General features: G+C 46.8%; 1 protein-coding gene and 1 non-coding gene across 5 annotated transcripts in view; one reads left to right on the top strand and one right to left on the bottom strand.

Annotated features, from left to right (window-relative positions):
• Positions 1-15,894, bottom strand: part of Abca3 (ATP-binding cassette, sub-family A (ABC1), member 3) — a 58,284-nt gene that overhangs the window by 39,710 nt on the left and 2,680 nt on the right. For 2 of the 4 annotated variants that reach the window (XR_001782080.2, NM_013855.3), the window contains exons 2-7: positions 12,504-12,576; positions 9,406-9,607; positions 5,909-6,018; positions 5,538-5,802; positions 4,282-4,409; positions 3,562-3,727 (exon numbers count right to left, since the gene is read on the bottom strand). Coding sequence is in view for 3 of the 4 variants with exons in the window: in NM_013855.3 (NP_038883.2) it covers positions 3,562-3,727; positions 4,282-4,409; positions 5,538-5,802; positions 5,909-5,962 (613 nt within the window). In the remaining variant the exon portion in view is untranslated. Of the gene's footprint in view, positions 1-3,561; positions 3,728-4,281; positions 4,410-5,537; positions 5,803-5,908; positions 6,019-7,461; positions 7,561-9,405; positions 9,608-12,503; positions 12,577-15,894 lie in introns of all 4 variants that reach the window. The other 2 variants (XM_006524370.3, NM_001039581.2) reach the window with 2 other exon arrangements.
• Gm25618 lies at positions 7,951-8,057 on the top strand. Its single transcript, XR_003952464.1, has one exon. It is a non-coding gene; the product is annotated as a U6 spliceosomal RNA (small nuclear RNA).

Below are 15,894 nucleotides of genomic sequence, written 5' to 3'. Positions count from 1 at the left end.
ACCTGCGGCTCAGCAGTTGTCCTTGTAACTGTGGCAACTTGACTGTCTAAGGCAGTGGTTCTCAACCTGTGGGTTGAAATCTCTTTGGGGGTTGCATATCAGATATCCTACAGATCAGATATTTCCATTCTGGTTCCTAACAGTAGCAAAATTACAGTTACGAAGTAGCAACAAAATAATTTCATGGTTAGGGATCACCACAACATGAAGAACTGTATTAAAGGGTCGCAGCATTAGGAAGGTTGAGAACCAGTCTGTACTGGCTGGTTTTGTGTGTCAATTTGACACATGTTGGAGTTATCACAGAGAAAGGAGCCTCCCTTGAGGAAATGCCTCCATGAGACCAAGCTGTAAGGCATTTTCTCAATGATCAAGGGTGGGAGGGCCCATTGTGGGTGGTGCCACCCCTAGGCTAGTAGTCCTGGGTTCTATCAGAAAGCAAGTCAGTAAAGAACATCCCTCCATGGCCTCTGCATCAGCTCCTGCTCCCTGACCTGCTTGAGTTCCAGTCCTGTCTTCCTTTGGTGATCAACAGCAGTTTGGAAGTGTAAGCCGAATAAACCCTTTCCTCCCCAACTGCTTCTTGGTCATGATGTTTGTGCAGGAACAGAAACCCTGACTAAGACAAATTGGTACCAGCATAGTGGGGTATTCCTGTGACAAGCTGACCATGTTTTGGGGAGGACTGTGGAAGGACTTTGGAACTTTGGGCTAGAAGAGCCATTAGGATGTTAAGAGCTCTGTCAGATGTTGTGTAGGAGCTTGGAAGATAATGTTGAGAACAGTGCAGAAGATGGAGGCCTGGTTTGTGAAATTTCAGAGGGAAGATTAAAGACTCTTATCAGGGCCATTGCGGTTTTGATTGTGAAGATTCTGTGGTTTTGGTTAGCTGGGGTGAGGAATCAGCTGCGATTAACAAGATACCAGAACTACTAAAGCAAAAACTTTGCACTACTGGGACTACTGATGCTGGTTAGCTGGAGCTAAGAAATTAGCGGTGATTAAGAAAAGACCGTACCAGTATCATTGAGGTTAAATCTTCTGGGAAGTGTTTTCTGAGAGCACAAAGAGTCTGTGTTCCAGAGATAGCCAAGGTTGTAACTCGTGCTGTGGCTGGACTTGGTAATGTGTAAGAGTCACCCAGGTGGTACTGGTTTTGAAGGCATGAAGGGGTCACGCAGAGCAGCTGAAGCTTGGCACTGTGAGAGGCCATGGAAGGCCATTGTGAAGGTGCAACCTTAGTTGCAAGTGATGGCCCAGGACTGAAGGGGTCCTGCAAAGAAGTTGAGGCTTGGCACCATGAAGAGAGCCTATGAGAGGCTATTGGTGAAGCCTAGTTACAGCAGGAGACAGCAGTGTTTTGGAGATGCCAGTACCATGAGATGACCACTAAGAACAGCAGCAGCAGTGGAGCACAGGCAGCAGGAGCTTAGAAGACAAGGTGTGTGCTACTAAGAGTAGAGCTGGAGAAGTGACCTAAGCCCTTGGAAGAGTCCAGAAGATCGTGAGTGGAACCCAGACATTGGACAGTTAGAGTTTGCTTTTGCTTTTGATTGATATTTGTCTGATATTTTTCCCTCTTGAAGGAAGAAAGTATTTTAGTGGAGCCACAGTTAAGAGACTCTGAATTGTAAAAAGACTTTGAATTTTAAAAGAGATTGGATATCTTAAAGGGATTGAAATTTTAAAATGCAAGAATTTGTAAAGACTGTGGGACTTTTAAAGTTATTTAGAGCTTGAGGATGAATAAGAAAGTAAAGGTTGAGGCTAATTAGCAATGTATTTATGTGTCAAGTTGACAAGGGGCCAATTTTGTATGTCAATTTGACACAAGCTGTAGTTATCACAGGGAAAGGAGCCTCCCGTGAGGAAATGCCTCCATGAGTCCAAGCTGTAAGGCATTTTCTCAACTAATGATCAAGGGTGGAAGGGCCCATTGTGGATGGTGGCATCCCTGGGATGGTAGTCCTGGGTTCTATAAGAAAGCAAGCTGAGCAAGCCAGGGGAAGCAAGCCAGTAAGTAACATCCCTCCATGGCCCCTGCATCAGCTCCTGCTTCCTGACCTGCTTGAGTTCCAGTCCTGACTTCCTTTAGTGATGAACAGCAGTGTGGAAATGTAAGCTGAATAAACCCTTTCCTCCCCAACTTGCTTCTTGGTCATGATGTTTGTGCAGGAATAGAAACCCTGACTAAGACAAGGTCTCAGGCATGAAGCTGTCACTCTGTAGTCCACTAGGTTTCCCCTGGGAAATGTTTGTGGCCGTAAGTTAAACCATGGACAATACTGTTGTAGTGCAGGTTCTCTTGTGCTGTCAGACTCGGATGGACTTCTCTTTCTCTTTTCTTTTTTCTTTTCTCTTCTTTTCTCTTCTTTCCTTTTTGTTTTTGTTTTTTGTTTGTTTGTTTTTCATGGCAAGGTTTCTCTGTGTAGCCCTGGCTGGCCTCGCTGGAATTTAAAGATGTGTGTCACCACTGCCCAGAAAGGACATTCTTTTTTAAAAACTAAATAAATTAAAAACCTGTTTTACATGGACAGGTGTTTTGCAGCATATAAGTCTATGTACCAAGTACATGCCTGGCCAACTGGAGCAGGATTATATTGAGCTGCTGGCTGCCATGTGGGTACCTGGATCAAACTCGGGTCTTTGAAACAGCAGTCAATGCTCCTACCCTGGGCCATCTCACCATCTCTTGGGGTGGGGTCATATATTTATCAGGATGCTGTCAGTGAGTCTGGGGTTAGGCCTGGCCTGCCAGATGTTAATGTTGCTAACCTTCCCACCTACGCATAAACTTCTGAACAACTTGGGAAAGTCTTTCACAGGTCTGGCCACTGTGCCTGGCGTATGACATTTTCCCTTTGTTAGCTGCTGCTGAAAGTGTTTCCATGATGGGGTTTTTCTTTTGGGAGCAAATTCTGAGTTTGTACTGAAATCTCCCAGTCTTTTCCTCTAAGATTTACTCCCCCTGCCTTTAAAATTAGTTATACGTCTTGGTGTTTTGCCTGTAGATACATCTGTGTACCACATGAGTGCTTGCTTGGTGTCTGCAGAGACCAGAGGACACTGATCCCCTGGACTGGAGCTATGGACAGTTTCAGACACCACATGCATGCTGGGAATTCACCCCAGTCCTCTGGAGGAGGAGCCAGTGCTCTCACCTCGGAGCAGTCTCTCCAGTTCCAGATCTTCTTTTTTGAGATAGGATCTCTTAGCTGTCCTGGAATTTACTATACAAGACAGGCTGATCTCTACAGCACAGACATCTGCCTGCCTCTGCCTCCCATGTACTGAGACTTAAGGCGTGTGCCACTGTGCCTGGCTTAGGAGATTCTTTTCTGCTTTCAAGAAACAGGACAGGGTGGGGAACTACATCCCAGTGTGGTCAGCCAGAACCAGCTGGTTGACACGGCAACTGTTGTGACAGCCGCAGCTTCTCCTGACACAGGTCTACTGACAAGTGTAAGGCCTTCCTTGCTCAGCTCAGACCCCTCCTGCACGGCTTAGTTAATTTTCCAGATGTGAAAGCCCATCCTAAAGTATCAGCCTTATGTTTCTCACCAGGTTCACCGCCATCAGGTGATGAAGGTTCCCGCGGTCCGGGGCTTGGAAAAAGTGGAAAAAGTGAAGTGGTATGCCAGCCTTCAGTCTCTTTTAGGAAAATATTTCCTGTTTGGGTCCACATGTAATTTCTTCGTGTGTAACTGAAGCGCAGGTGGTATTTCACCTGTAGAAACAGAATTGACAACCAATCGTTCTGAACTCACATAGATCCATCTGCCTCTGTCTCTCAAGGGATGGGATTAAAGGGCTGCACTACCATGCCTAGCAGTATCATATTCTCAATGCCAAATATGCAGGATCAATGGAAGGCTACCACCACAGGTGAGACAGTTGCTCAGTTTTACCATCCAGAAAGTAAAGAGCTTTCTGTGTTTATTTTTTAAAGACATAGTGAAGTCCCAAACAGCTGCTATTTTCTTCCCTGTCCTAGTTGGTTTTATCTAAAGAGACCCAGAGACCTTCTGTAAAACCCCCAAGTGAAAGGGACCTTGAGTGATTGTCCAAGGGTGGGTAGATGTTTTTAAAGCTTCTCTGGACTGGTAGGTTAACACTGCCACGCTCCCTCAGTAGGGACTGACTATCATACTGGTTGCAAGGGACAGTTTCGTCTTTATTCTCATCAGGTGGGGTTAAGGAAACACATCCTGTTTGCTGGTAGTAGGCTGTGAGGGGACAGTGAGGCTCGGGACAGGGTGTGTGCAGGGAGGTCACTCTCACCGCCAGCGGCAGGGGGTCCTGGCTGTGGTTGAAGCTGTGCTCAAATACCACAGCTGCCAGCACGCTGGAGGAGTGGTTGTCATAGCGAATGTAGTCCTCGAAGTCCTTCTCAGAGGAGAAGCCGTGCACTGCGGACAAAGCACCAAAGTACACATTGCCCAACCATCCCTGACCCTTGAAAAGCCCGGGAATGTCAGGACACTTCAGATAAAAGACAGCGTTCTGACAAGATCGGCAAAAGCTTTGGAAACCCTCAAAAATAAGTGGCTTTTGTCTTGGCCGAGACTTAGGCTGCTGCGAACAGACCTGCTCAGTCAGAGCTAAGGAATGGACAACAGCTAGTCTTCCTGCTGCAGTGTGGGTCAGGGTGGCGTAGCAGGCCCACAGCAGGGCCAACTCACAGAAAACTGTCACAAAGCAGGGCAGGGGCTGCAGGCTATGGCAGCAACAGTGCTCTCCTGCTCACCCCACCCCGATTCTCTAATGCCTGGCCATGACAAGCTTCATCTTTTATTTTATTATTATTACTAAGAGACAGGGTCTTTCTATATAGCCCTGGCTAACCTGGAACTCATTATGTAGACCAGGTTGGCCTCAAAAATCACAGAGATCCACCTGCTTCTGTCTTCCAAGTACTAGGATTAAAGGTGTATGCCACCAAGCTTTAAAACTTGGAGTTGCTCAAGTGACCTCTGTTCCCTGGCCTCCTTTTTTATACAGGGCATTGCTGTAATCACTTGTTGGTTAAAACAATTTATAAGAAGTACATGCCAACAGGAAGAGGGAAAAGGGACAATAGTTTTTATCTTGAAAGCAAAGATTTAGAAAAGGCTAACACACTTTGCCTTTGCGGTTTCCTCCACAGGCCTCTGGTGATATCAGAGCTGTCCTCTGAAGCCCCAGCCCAGGAACGCTGTCTGTCTGTCCTGTGTACTCAAACTGTGCTCTGCTCCCAGAAGAAACAGCTTTCCTGGACCGAGTCTACCTGCCTGTTCCTGTTCTCACAAGATGTGGCCATGGAGCCTGACATGACCAACACGGCCACACGCTTCATCATTGGGCCCCTCAGTCTCAGACAGATGGGAGGCCAGGCCTGAGCCTCATTTTGTATTGAGACAAGGTAGCCCAGGGGTAAATAAAGGCATATAGCCAACACGATGAGTCACGGAATATGGATGCAGCTTCCCCTGCATCCAGAAGGCAATACCGCCACCCAGAACCAAACCACAAGAACTTCCTAAGTCTCCTGGTCTCACCTCTCATCTTGATCATGAATTCCCTTTTCACCGTCTCCGTGATGGTCCTGGCAGCATCGCTGTGGGAAGGGACATAGGCGAGCTCCCAGGTCCCCCCAGGTGGAGGGAATGAGAAAAACAGGGGCAGCTCCTGGATGGACTGGTCCGGGTAAACAGTGGCATTGGGCACATTCTCCGACTGGATCTTCAAGCGAAGCCAAATCAGGATCCCAGAAAACAGCAGGGGCAGGAAGAGCTCCAGGACTGTCACTAGAACCTTCCGTTTCTACAAGGGAAATGACCGGCCTGGTGACATCCACAAGCGCTCCACCCTCGGGCTCTCCCTGGGGACTGGCTGGACGATGGCCACCCTTCCTTGGGTCTGCACTCACCTTCAGGGTATAGTTCTTCCAGAGTAGGAGGGTGAGCTGCCGCAGCACTGCCATCTTCTTGCTGGCACAGTGCCAACACCAACCAGAGATCAAGACTTAAAGATGGACAACTGGAGTGCCATGGAAAGAGAGCGTGGTTACCTGGGGAATCGCTACAGGCCCTTCCCTCCATATTCTCTCACATTCCTCTCTGCCCCCTGAAACCTGAACATGCCCTTAGAGGAAAGCACTCTGGGGCAACTGCTGTGTTTCTTTTCTCGGCATGCTTCATTGCATGTTATTTATTTATTTTTGTGGGCATGCATGTGTGCACTTACAAGTGCCCTGGCGTATCTGTGGAGGTCAGAGGACAGACAACTTGTCCTGGTAGGGTTTGTTCTCTCCTTCCCAGCACATGGGTTTGGAGGGTCCAGCTCTGGTTCTCAGGCTTGGAGGCCAATACCTTTACCCACTGAGACCCTTTGCCCACCCAGCACCATGCTCTGTGGCTCGCCACTGCTGTTGTGGTATTCAGTATCTGACCCACACTACTCAGGTGCTTTAGTTATTATGCATGTCCTATTATATAGCAAAATGTCTGGCTTACAGAACTTCCAGCCTTGACTGGCTTTATTCTTTTGTTTTTGTTTTTCGAGACAGTGTTTCTCTGTGTAGTCCTAGCTGTCCTGGAACTCACTTTGTAGACAAGGCTAGCCTCGAACTCAGAAATCCTCCTGCCTCTGCCTCTCAAGTGCTGGGATTAAAGGTGTGCCTCACCACTGCCCGGCGACTGGCTTTATTCTTACACAATATAAAACCAGTACAATAAAACTCAAGGCCAGAGAGGGAAAAGTGCTTGCAATCACACTTGACAACCAGTTTGACTCCTGGGACACAGGTAAAGGTAAAAGAGAACTAAAAAGTATCCTTTGACTTCCATACCTGTATCATGATATGTATGTGTGTACACATGTACTAAATTAACCAACTAAAAACAAGAAAACTCAACTTAGTGTCTTGGCTACAGGTGGTTTTTAAGACTTGAGGGAGAGAGAAGCCGAGGCCTAGGACTGGGGCTTTCGATGGCTTTGCTGACGCAGGAACCCAGCGGCTCAGGCCGTTGTACAAGAGAAACAATCAGTCGTCTTTTGAATCCCTAGCCAGTTTTTCCTCTCACTATTATTACAAATATGGAAACCCAAATCTTCACTACACGTGGCCAGCCCCTCTCTCCTTCACATCGCCGTTACTGAGATAGGGTCTTGGCATGTAGCCCAGGCTGGTCTCAAACTCACTAAGTAGCGCAGGCTACTCTTGCCCTCTTAGTGAGCCTCTGCCTCAGCCTCCTGACAGAATTATAGGCACATGTCATCACATCTGGCATGAGAAAATGTGTCCTAAAAGTATCTCTCCTATATTACAGATAAATGTAAACATTTAATTCTGGCACACACAACTGGAGGGAAAAATGTTTATCAGACATGAATGATAGCAAAAACAAAATGTATGCTTTCATACTGAAACAAATTTTACTACATTTCAAAGATAAAAAGCAGAGACACTGAGCTGCTAACCTGATGGAGAAGTGGGTGGTCTGAATAAACTCAGGTAAAGCCGGCAACACCCAATCAGGAGGGTACCATGCGTCAAAGAATGGAAGTCAGGTGTGACAACTGGATGAGACAGAAGGTGAAGGAAGCCCCAGGGGGTTCCTGAGAGCAGCAAGTGGAGAAAGCACTTCCCAGATCAGCCTCTCCACATGGGAACAAGCCTGGTGACTCACGTGGACAGTTTACGTCCAGTTTACGTCCAGTTCAGCGGCTCTATGTTCATGGCTAATACTAACCAAACAGCAGCTCTCAGTCAGATCATTCATGAGTCACTCATTAATGTGCAAACGCTAACCTGCTGCTAACTTAGCAGCTGGAGACTGCAGAGCACATGGGGGGAAGAGCTAAGCCCTAGCCAGGCAGTGGCTGTGCACATCTCTATGCCTAGCGCTCTGGAGGCAGAGGCAGGCGGATCTGTATCTGTTTGAACCCTGTCTCAAAACCACCAAAAAAGTGCTCGCTTCGGCAGCACATATACTAAAATTGGAACGATACAGAGAAGGTTAGCATGGCCCCTGCGCAAGGATGACACGAAAATTCATGAAGCGTTCCATATTTTTAGGGCCCCCAATGGAGGAGCTAGAGAAAGTATCCAAGGAGCTAAAGAGATCTGCAACCCTGTAGGTGCAACAACATTATGAACTAACCAGTACCCCGGAGCTCTTGACTCTAGCTGCATATGTATCAAAAGATGGCCTAGTGGGCCATCACTGGAAAGAGAGCCCCATTGGACACGTAAACGTTATATGCCCCAGTACAAGGGAACGCCAGGGCCAAAAAGTGGGAGTGGGTGGCTAGGGGAGTGGGGGGAAGGGTAGGGGGGACTTTTGGGATAGCATTGGAAATGTAATTGAGGAAAATACGTAATAAAAAATATTTAAAAAAAAAAAAACACCAAAAAACAAAAACAAAAACTCCACCTGGCCAGGAGCAGTGGGGTGTGCCTTTAATTTCAGCACTTGAGAGGTGGAGACAGAGGCAGGTAGATCACCATGAATTTTGGGCCAGTCAGGGCCACATAGTGAGATCTTGTCTGGAAAAAAAACAACAACAAAAACAACAAAGACAATAAAGACCCACAACCACCAAAACCCACAGCACACCAATAAACCTCCTATCAATAAAGTCTTCAAGACAATGGTAGACGATTGATAAAGAGCAATGATTTAATGATTTGGTAAGACCTGTGGTTATTTTAAATTTTTAATGTTATGACATTTTGAGTTATTTATTCTATGTGCGTACTGTTTGTAGATGTGGGTCAGAAGACAACTTAGGGGGTCAGTTCTTCCCATCTATGTGGGTTCCAGAGGTCAGACTCAGGTCATCAGGTCACCTGCAGTGCCTTTACCCACTAAGCCATTATCATTATCGCAGATGTGTGTTTATGAAAGAAAGGTTTCCATAAACATCTCAGCTACAAGGGATCAGGAGGCTCCAGTTTATGCCAACCCAGGCCGCCAGTGGCTCATTTGACTGAGATGAACTTTCTCCCTCCACCAGAAAGGGATAAAAAAAGGTCACAGTTCAAAAGGCTTTCGGGGTCAGGTATAGCTCAGTTGGCAGAGTGGGAAGCAGGACACTCTGGGCTCAATTGAATATACTGTATACACCGGGCATGGTGGCAAATGCCTGTAATCTTAGCACCTAGCAGGCAGGATGAAGGAGAGTTCAAGGTCGTCCTCCTCCACCACACAGTTCAAGGCCAACCTGAGCTACACGAAACCCTGTCTCAAAAAGGAAATAAAAATATCCTGGTTAAAGACACAGACAGTTCCCTTTTTTGGTTATCGTCCCAGATTATAAACACTCTCTTGCTTATTCCCATTCCTTTCAAGCCCAGAGCGGCAAAAGACATCCAGTTCACCGCCCACTAGGCAGACTGCAGAGGCAGCACCAGAAACTGACCTTAGTTCCAGGAAAGGTTGGCTGAAGGTGTCACTGCAAGGCTACGGGTGAAGTCGCCTGGCGTCAGCAGTTCTACACAGATGACCCTGGGGTGGAGCCAGTGGTCCCCTGGACAGAAGCAACAGCCCTAGGGAGCAGGAACGCTGAGATCTCCAGGGACATCTGGAGGGACCTGGGGCTCACGGGCATGATGTGCTGGCACCTTTGGTAGATGAAGGGTGCTTCAGCATAATTTGAAAAATAACCATTAAACACCTCTTTCCAAGTTAGAAACCAAGAGAGCCACATGAGTTCCGACTTTGTTTCTTAGGGACCAGGGAGTGTAGATCAGCAGTAGGGCACATGCCTAACATTCACAAGAGCCTGGTTCAAGGCCCCCAGCGACACTCAGTAAAGAATCCCACTAAAAGAGAACAGCTCTGACACCGGAGAGGTGCAGAGCTACAGGGTGCATAGAGACAGTGGTGCCTGGCATTGTATGCTCATGGCTACTAATCTGGCTCTGGCTCCGAGTATTATCATCCTTGACAGATGGAGAACAAAGGAAAGTACTGACCAAGAGCAAACTGCAAAGCAAGCAGTGTCAATGCTTGAACCTCAGCCTGTCTAAGCCTCTATCTTTTATATATAGGACATATATTATAGATACATTATACATTTATAGATAAAGTAGAAAATATGTATCTTCCATATTCTAGACTCAGTGAACATCCTCCTAGCGGTTTTCTGTATCGCTTCTGGAATGTGACCCTAGAGTCAGTCCCACCTCCTCTTCACTGCTTTAATTTGCTCCCATTTCCCCCCAACACCCTGCTTACTGCTTTGTCCTCGTTAAGCCTTATCTGAAGTCTCAGTGAAGGCATATTTGCACTTGTGCATGTTCTGTTTGAGCAAAGGCATCTAAAAGAGATCCTAGAATTACAAAATCTGGAACACTTCCTGGTTACGAAAGTCAATGTATGCAAGGGAAGGAAGTTAAAGCTCCTTAACAGAGAGTCCTCAGAAGTGGCAGTGGCTGAGATCTGAGGCTGGCCTCAGGGAGAGGACAAGAGCCAGAGACTCTAAGGCAAGCAGCAAGACTCACTGGGTCACTTTAGCTCCCCACCCCCTACAAGAATCCTCTGAGAATGTCCAACTGAAGAGGGCTCAGCTAGCTCCTGAGGAAACATTCAGAAAGAGAAGGCAGTCCCCCCACCCCCACCGCCCTGCTCCAAAGCCTTGTTTGTTCTTGGTTAAAATATCAAATATTGCACAAGGCAATGAGTATTTCAATGCTTGTATTCGAAGTGGGCAATCAAATGGGTATAAAGCAAGGGCTGATTTCTGAAAACTCTGTTGGCAGGTTGTAGGAGTCCTGTCAAGATGGTCTTTCTCACGGTCGCTCTTAGCTTGGGGACTAGGGTTGTGCCAGCCCATGAGCCCTGTGGTGCATCTGCTCGCAGTGAGCTGGAAGAACCCCAGTCAGTGCCTGGATTAAAACCAGGGCCCCATGCACACCAGGCAAGAACTCTACCACTTACCCACCATGGCAGCTTCCCTGAGCTCTGTCATCTGATTTCTTGGTGCCACATAAATGTTTGTAAGCTTGGTGTTGAGGGTACTGAGGGGCCTAAAAAAACAGTGACAGGGAGCCGGTGCCAGGCCCTGGGTTTGTGCCCAGCACTGGTGCACTTCCCTTCACAAAGTCACAGCCATGAAAAGACGGAATAATAAGGCCATGAGTAGGCCGTGAGGTTGTGCAAAGAGACTGACAGCCACGGTGCTTCACATTGGTGTATGACAGAGGTGGCCACTCTCGGTGCCCTTCCTTCAGCACGAGGAACTACTTTGCCCTACTTAAGATGCTCTTAGGAAAACATCTGATTATCAGTCTGGAGAATTCCCAGCAGCCAGCCAGGACCAAAGGTCTGTGTGCACGCACCGAATGTGCACTGAATGTACTTAGTTAATATTTGCTGACAGAATCTGTGGCTTTTTAGAATACAAAACCAAAGCATTATTCGTTCAATGAACATTTGCCAAATGTATGCTGTGATGGGTACAACACACTAAGTAAGGATTTACCAATGGATGCAATAATGCTCTCAATCCAAGGAGTTTACAGTCTGTAAATACTTGTCTCTCTTATAATTGTTGGATATTAGGTCAAGACAGTTTCGTCAAGGTTTCCATTGCTTTGAAGAGACACCATGGCCATAGTAACTCTTACAAAGGAAAGCATTTAACTGCGGCCAGCTTACAGGCCTAAGTTTAGTCCATTATCATCATGGAGGAAGCATGGTGACATACAGGCAGACATGGTGCTGGAGAAGGAGCCAAGAGTCCTACATCTGGATCAACAGGCAGCAGAAGAGAGAGTAAGCCACTGGGCCTGGCTTGAGCTCCTTAACCATCAAAGCCCACCCCCAGTGACACACTTCCTCCAACAAGGCCACATGGCCTAATGCTTCCACATAAAATCCTGGAGTAGACAGGAATTAGCTGTATGTATACAGGACAGAAAGTAAGACAGACAGAGGGCTGGCTGACCATGGTGCTCAAATTGCTTTATCACTGAGGGGTCACAGGAGGATCATGGAAAAATGAAGGGACATTTGTGAGAAACACTCCGTTACCCTGAACATGGACTTGTACCTGACAGTAGCAAACAATGAGACAGAGATGAAAGCAGACTGAGGAGGCCGCTGCTGCTACTGCTGCTGATTACAGGGTCTGCCTAGTATGTAACTTGGCTGTCCTAGAACTTGCTATATACACCAGAATAGCCTCCAGATCCAGGCTAGATCCATATGCCTCTACCTTTGAAGTGTAGCATTAAATCATGTCCCATTGTGCCGAGCAGATATAAGGCCCCAGGAAAGAGTTACAGGGTACAATTCGAGCCTCTGAAGCATATGTGGCTTGCTGCTACTTCTGACTTTGTTCATGATTTTTTTTTTTCTGAGGTGATTTAAACATTGGAAAATGTCAAATGCAATGGACTCTGCAGATGAAATATATCAATCAAGATGAGTATATGTGCAGATGCACATATAATCAAATAAAAGGGAGGCTAAAAGGTACATTTTTAGGGTCTGGCCCTCATCTGTGAACCTTACCAGTTGTTTCCAAGCAGAATGAACAAGACAGTACATCACAGTGGAGGGATAGTGAGCAATTTTCTTGTATTCTCTAAAAATAAGAAAAAAAGCTGTATTTAATACATGGATGCACTCTGGTTTTCCCGGTCATGAGGCAATGGCCGTGGCATCCTAAGGAAGGGCCTGCAGCACGGGTGGTGGCCAGGCAGTTCTTGGGAGTTTACTTAAGCATCCCAGGTGTAACATTTCCATATTCAAGATACCGTTTAAAAAAGTATCATGGATGTGGTTTTTAAAAAGAGACAGAGCAGGTAAGACAGCAGGGAATTTAAAGGTGCTTGCTGCCAACCCTGGGGGACCCGCTCAAACCCCAGGAACCTGTGCTAGATGGACAGAACTGACTCTCAGACATTGTCCTTCGATTTCCCCACCCAGGCACATATACACACTGCAGAAACAAAAGTAATAAAATGTGTCACAAGAGACTGACCAAAGCTTTACAAACTTCATAGGTATCTGGGAAGTGGTGACACAGGGTTCACAAGCTAGCTCGGAACTTACTGGCCAATTTAAAAAGGAGGGCGTGTGGCTTTCTTTCATCAAATGTCCAAACCCTGAGACCTCTAAAAAATTTAAAATAACAAATAACTGTGTGAAAGTAATATGTGAAATAGCCTTTAAAAAAAATAGGGGCCAGAGAGCTGATTCTGCAGCCAGGAGCACTGACTACTTTTGCAAAGGACCAGGTTAGGTTCCCAGCATCCATGTGGCAGCTCACAGTGTTCTGTAACTCTGGTTCTAGGTGGGCTGATGCAGGTTCTGGCTACCACGGGTACACATGATGCACATGTATACACATAGACAAACATTCATACAAGGAAAATAAAAACAAATCTTTAAAAAAGGTATAAACATATTCAGGCTGAGGAGATGTCACTGGGTAAACTGCCTGTTACATAAACAGAAGGACCTCAGTTCGGAACCCACGCACCCACGCAAAAAGCTGTACACGAGAATGGGTGTCCATAACCCAGTGCTGGAGTGGAAACCAATGGAGGATGGGGGCATAAAGACAGCCACACTAGTGAGGTGCAGGTCCAGTCACGGTCCTGTCTCAAAAAATGAGGTAGCAAGCAATAGAAGAAAACACCACAGTTGACCTCTGGCCTACACACACACACACACACACACACACACACACCCCACACCCCCCCACACACACCTCACACACACCACCACCACCCCACACACTACAAACATACACATACTACACATATACACACTACATATACACACCAACCACACGCCCATACCATACACGCACTATACTACACACACCACACACACCCCCCAACCACCACCCTCCACCCCTACCCACATACTATACACATACACCTCTGCACCACACACACACATACTACACACACAGACACACACTACACACCCACACCACACATACAAACACAAACAAAGACACACACCCCAACCATACATACCACACACACACACAAATACAAATCTATGGACACATCCTCCTTGAAAAAAAAATCTCTCCCTCACCAAACCCCCATACTCAAGGAAAAGGTAACAAGGCATGAGAATTAGAGCTTTCAAACAATCCATGCCAAACCCAGCATACTAGTGAGAATGTCTGAACATCGATGAGCTATGGTTAGTATCTCAAGTGTCCTCTAAAGACTCATATGTTAAAGGCAGAGTCCCTCGCTTGGTACTATTGGTAGAAATGTTAATAGGCGAGAGCCTGATAGGAGGTCTCACACTGCTGTAACTCCTTTGAGAACTCTAGGGATCCAACCATGGTGTCTGTAGCTTTCATCTGCTCCAGGTCCCTCACCACTGTGTGCTACCTTACTAAGCTTCAAAGCTACGGGCCAACTGGTCATGGGCTGAGACCTTTAAGACTACGAGCCAAAATACGCCTTTTAGATAAAAACTGCCTCAAGTATTTACAACAGCAACAAAAAGCTGATAAGCAGCATCACAAGACCCACAGAATCAACTAACCTGGGTCTATAGGGGCTCACAGAGATTAACTGCCAACCAGGGAGCCTGCGTGGGCCTGACGTAGGCCCTCTGCACATACATTACAGCTGTGTAGTTTGGTCTTCATGTGGTACCCTCTAACAGCAGAAGTAAGGGCTCTGACTCTGTTGCCTGCCTTTAGATCCCTTTCCTCTAACTGGGCAGCCTTGTCTAGCCACAGTAGGAGAAGACACACCTAGTTTTACTGCAACTTAGTATTCCAAGACTGCTTGATATCCAAGGACGGCTTCCCCTGTTCTGAAGGGAAAGGGAGGAGGGGCGGCCGGCAGGGGTGGGGGCGGCATGTCTGGGGAGGAAGGGACTGGGAGAAGAGAGAGGGGAAGCTTCAGTTGGCGTGTGAAGTTAATCAATGTTCAAAGCTGACAAGCATAAGATTGTTAATAATTATATTCCGCTACCAAGGGTGCTATCTGAGTGTCACATCTGCAGATCTAGGCCAAAAACCATTCAAGGCCAGAATTTGTGCTTTTCCTTTTTCCTGCCGGAATCCACCCAGAGTATTTGCATGGCACGTAAATGAGCTCAGACCCAAGCGCAGGTCTGTGCCCACGCAGGTGTGTCCTGTTTATTTGTACACTCAACAGCAGTTGGTTTCTGAAACAGACAGACCTAGAACCAGGTTTCAAATGCTAGGGACACATGAGCCTGACCTCAGAGCTTTCAATGTACAGGGCTTGTTTATGCTATAATTCTTTGTCTTATTAATAATGTTGGAAGATTTTAATCATGTTAACTTTACCTCTTATCTCTCTTGTGTGTTTGAGACAGGGTTTCTCTATGTAGCCCTGGCTGACCTGGAACTCACTCTGTAGACCAGGCTGGCCTCGAACTCAGAAATCCGCCTACCTCTGCCTCCTGAGTGCTGGGATTAAAGGTCTGTGTCACTATCACAGGGCCTCACCTCATGTCTCTTTAAAAGGTCCATACTCATCTATGTTTCTAGATTCATTTGTCAGGATTCACTATCAGATGACACACACACACACACACACACACACACACACACACACACGAACACACACACTCTCACGGACACACACACAGACACACACGGACACTCTCAAACTCTTTTCTACACAGCAGCACACAAGAGGAAGCACCGGGATGACCTGTTTACACAGTGGCCTTTATGTGGCTTGGGTGAGCCCAGCCTGCAAACCACAGCTTCTGTTCTAGAGCCCGAGGAAGCCAGGTCTAAAACTGGGTGATCCATTCTGCAGGCCCAGGTAGAGAAGTGCAATTTCTGGAACTCATCGTTGCCTGCTTTATCCAGAGCTGAAAACAGTGGGTCTCCTTAGAAGCTCTTGGTAAGAATCAGCAAGGTGTATTTTAGGCGAAAGATGTG

The sequence above is a fragment of the Mus musculus genome, chromosome 17, assembly GCF_000001635.26.
Source record: "Mus musculus strain C57BL/6J chromosome 17, GRCm38.p6 C57BL/6J".
In the NCBI taxonomy this organism is placed as follows: domain Eukaryota; kingdom Metazoa; phylum Chordata; class Mammalia; order Rodentia; family Muridae; genus Mus; species Mus musculus.
The sequence above is the reverse complement of the archived record's forward strand: the minus strand, read 5'-3'. Positions and strand labels throughout refer to the sequence as shown.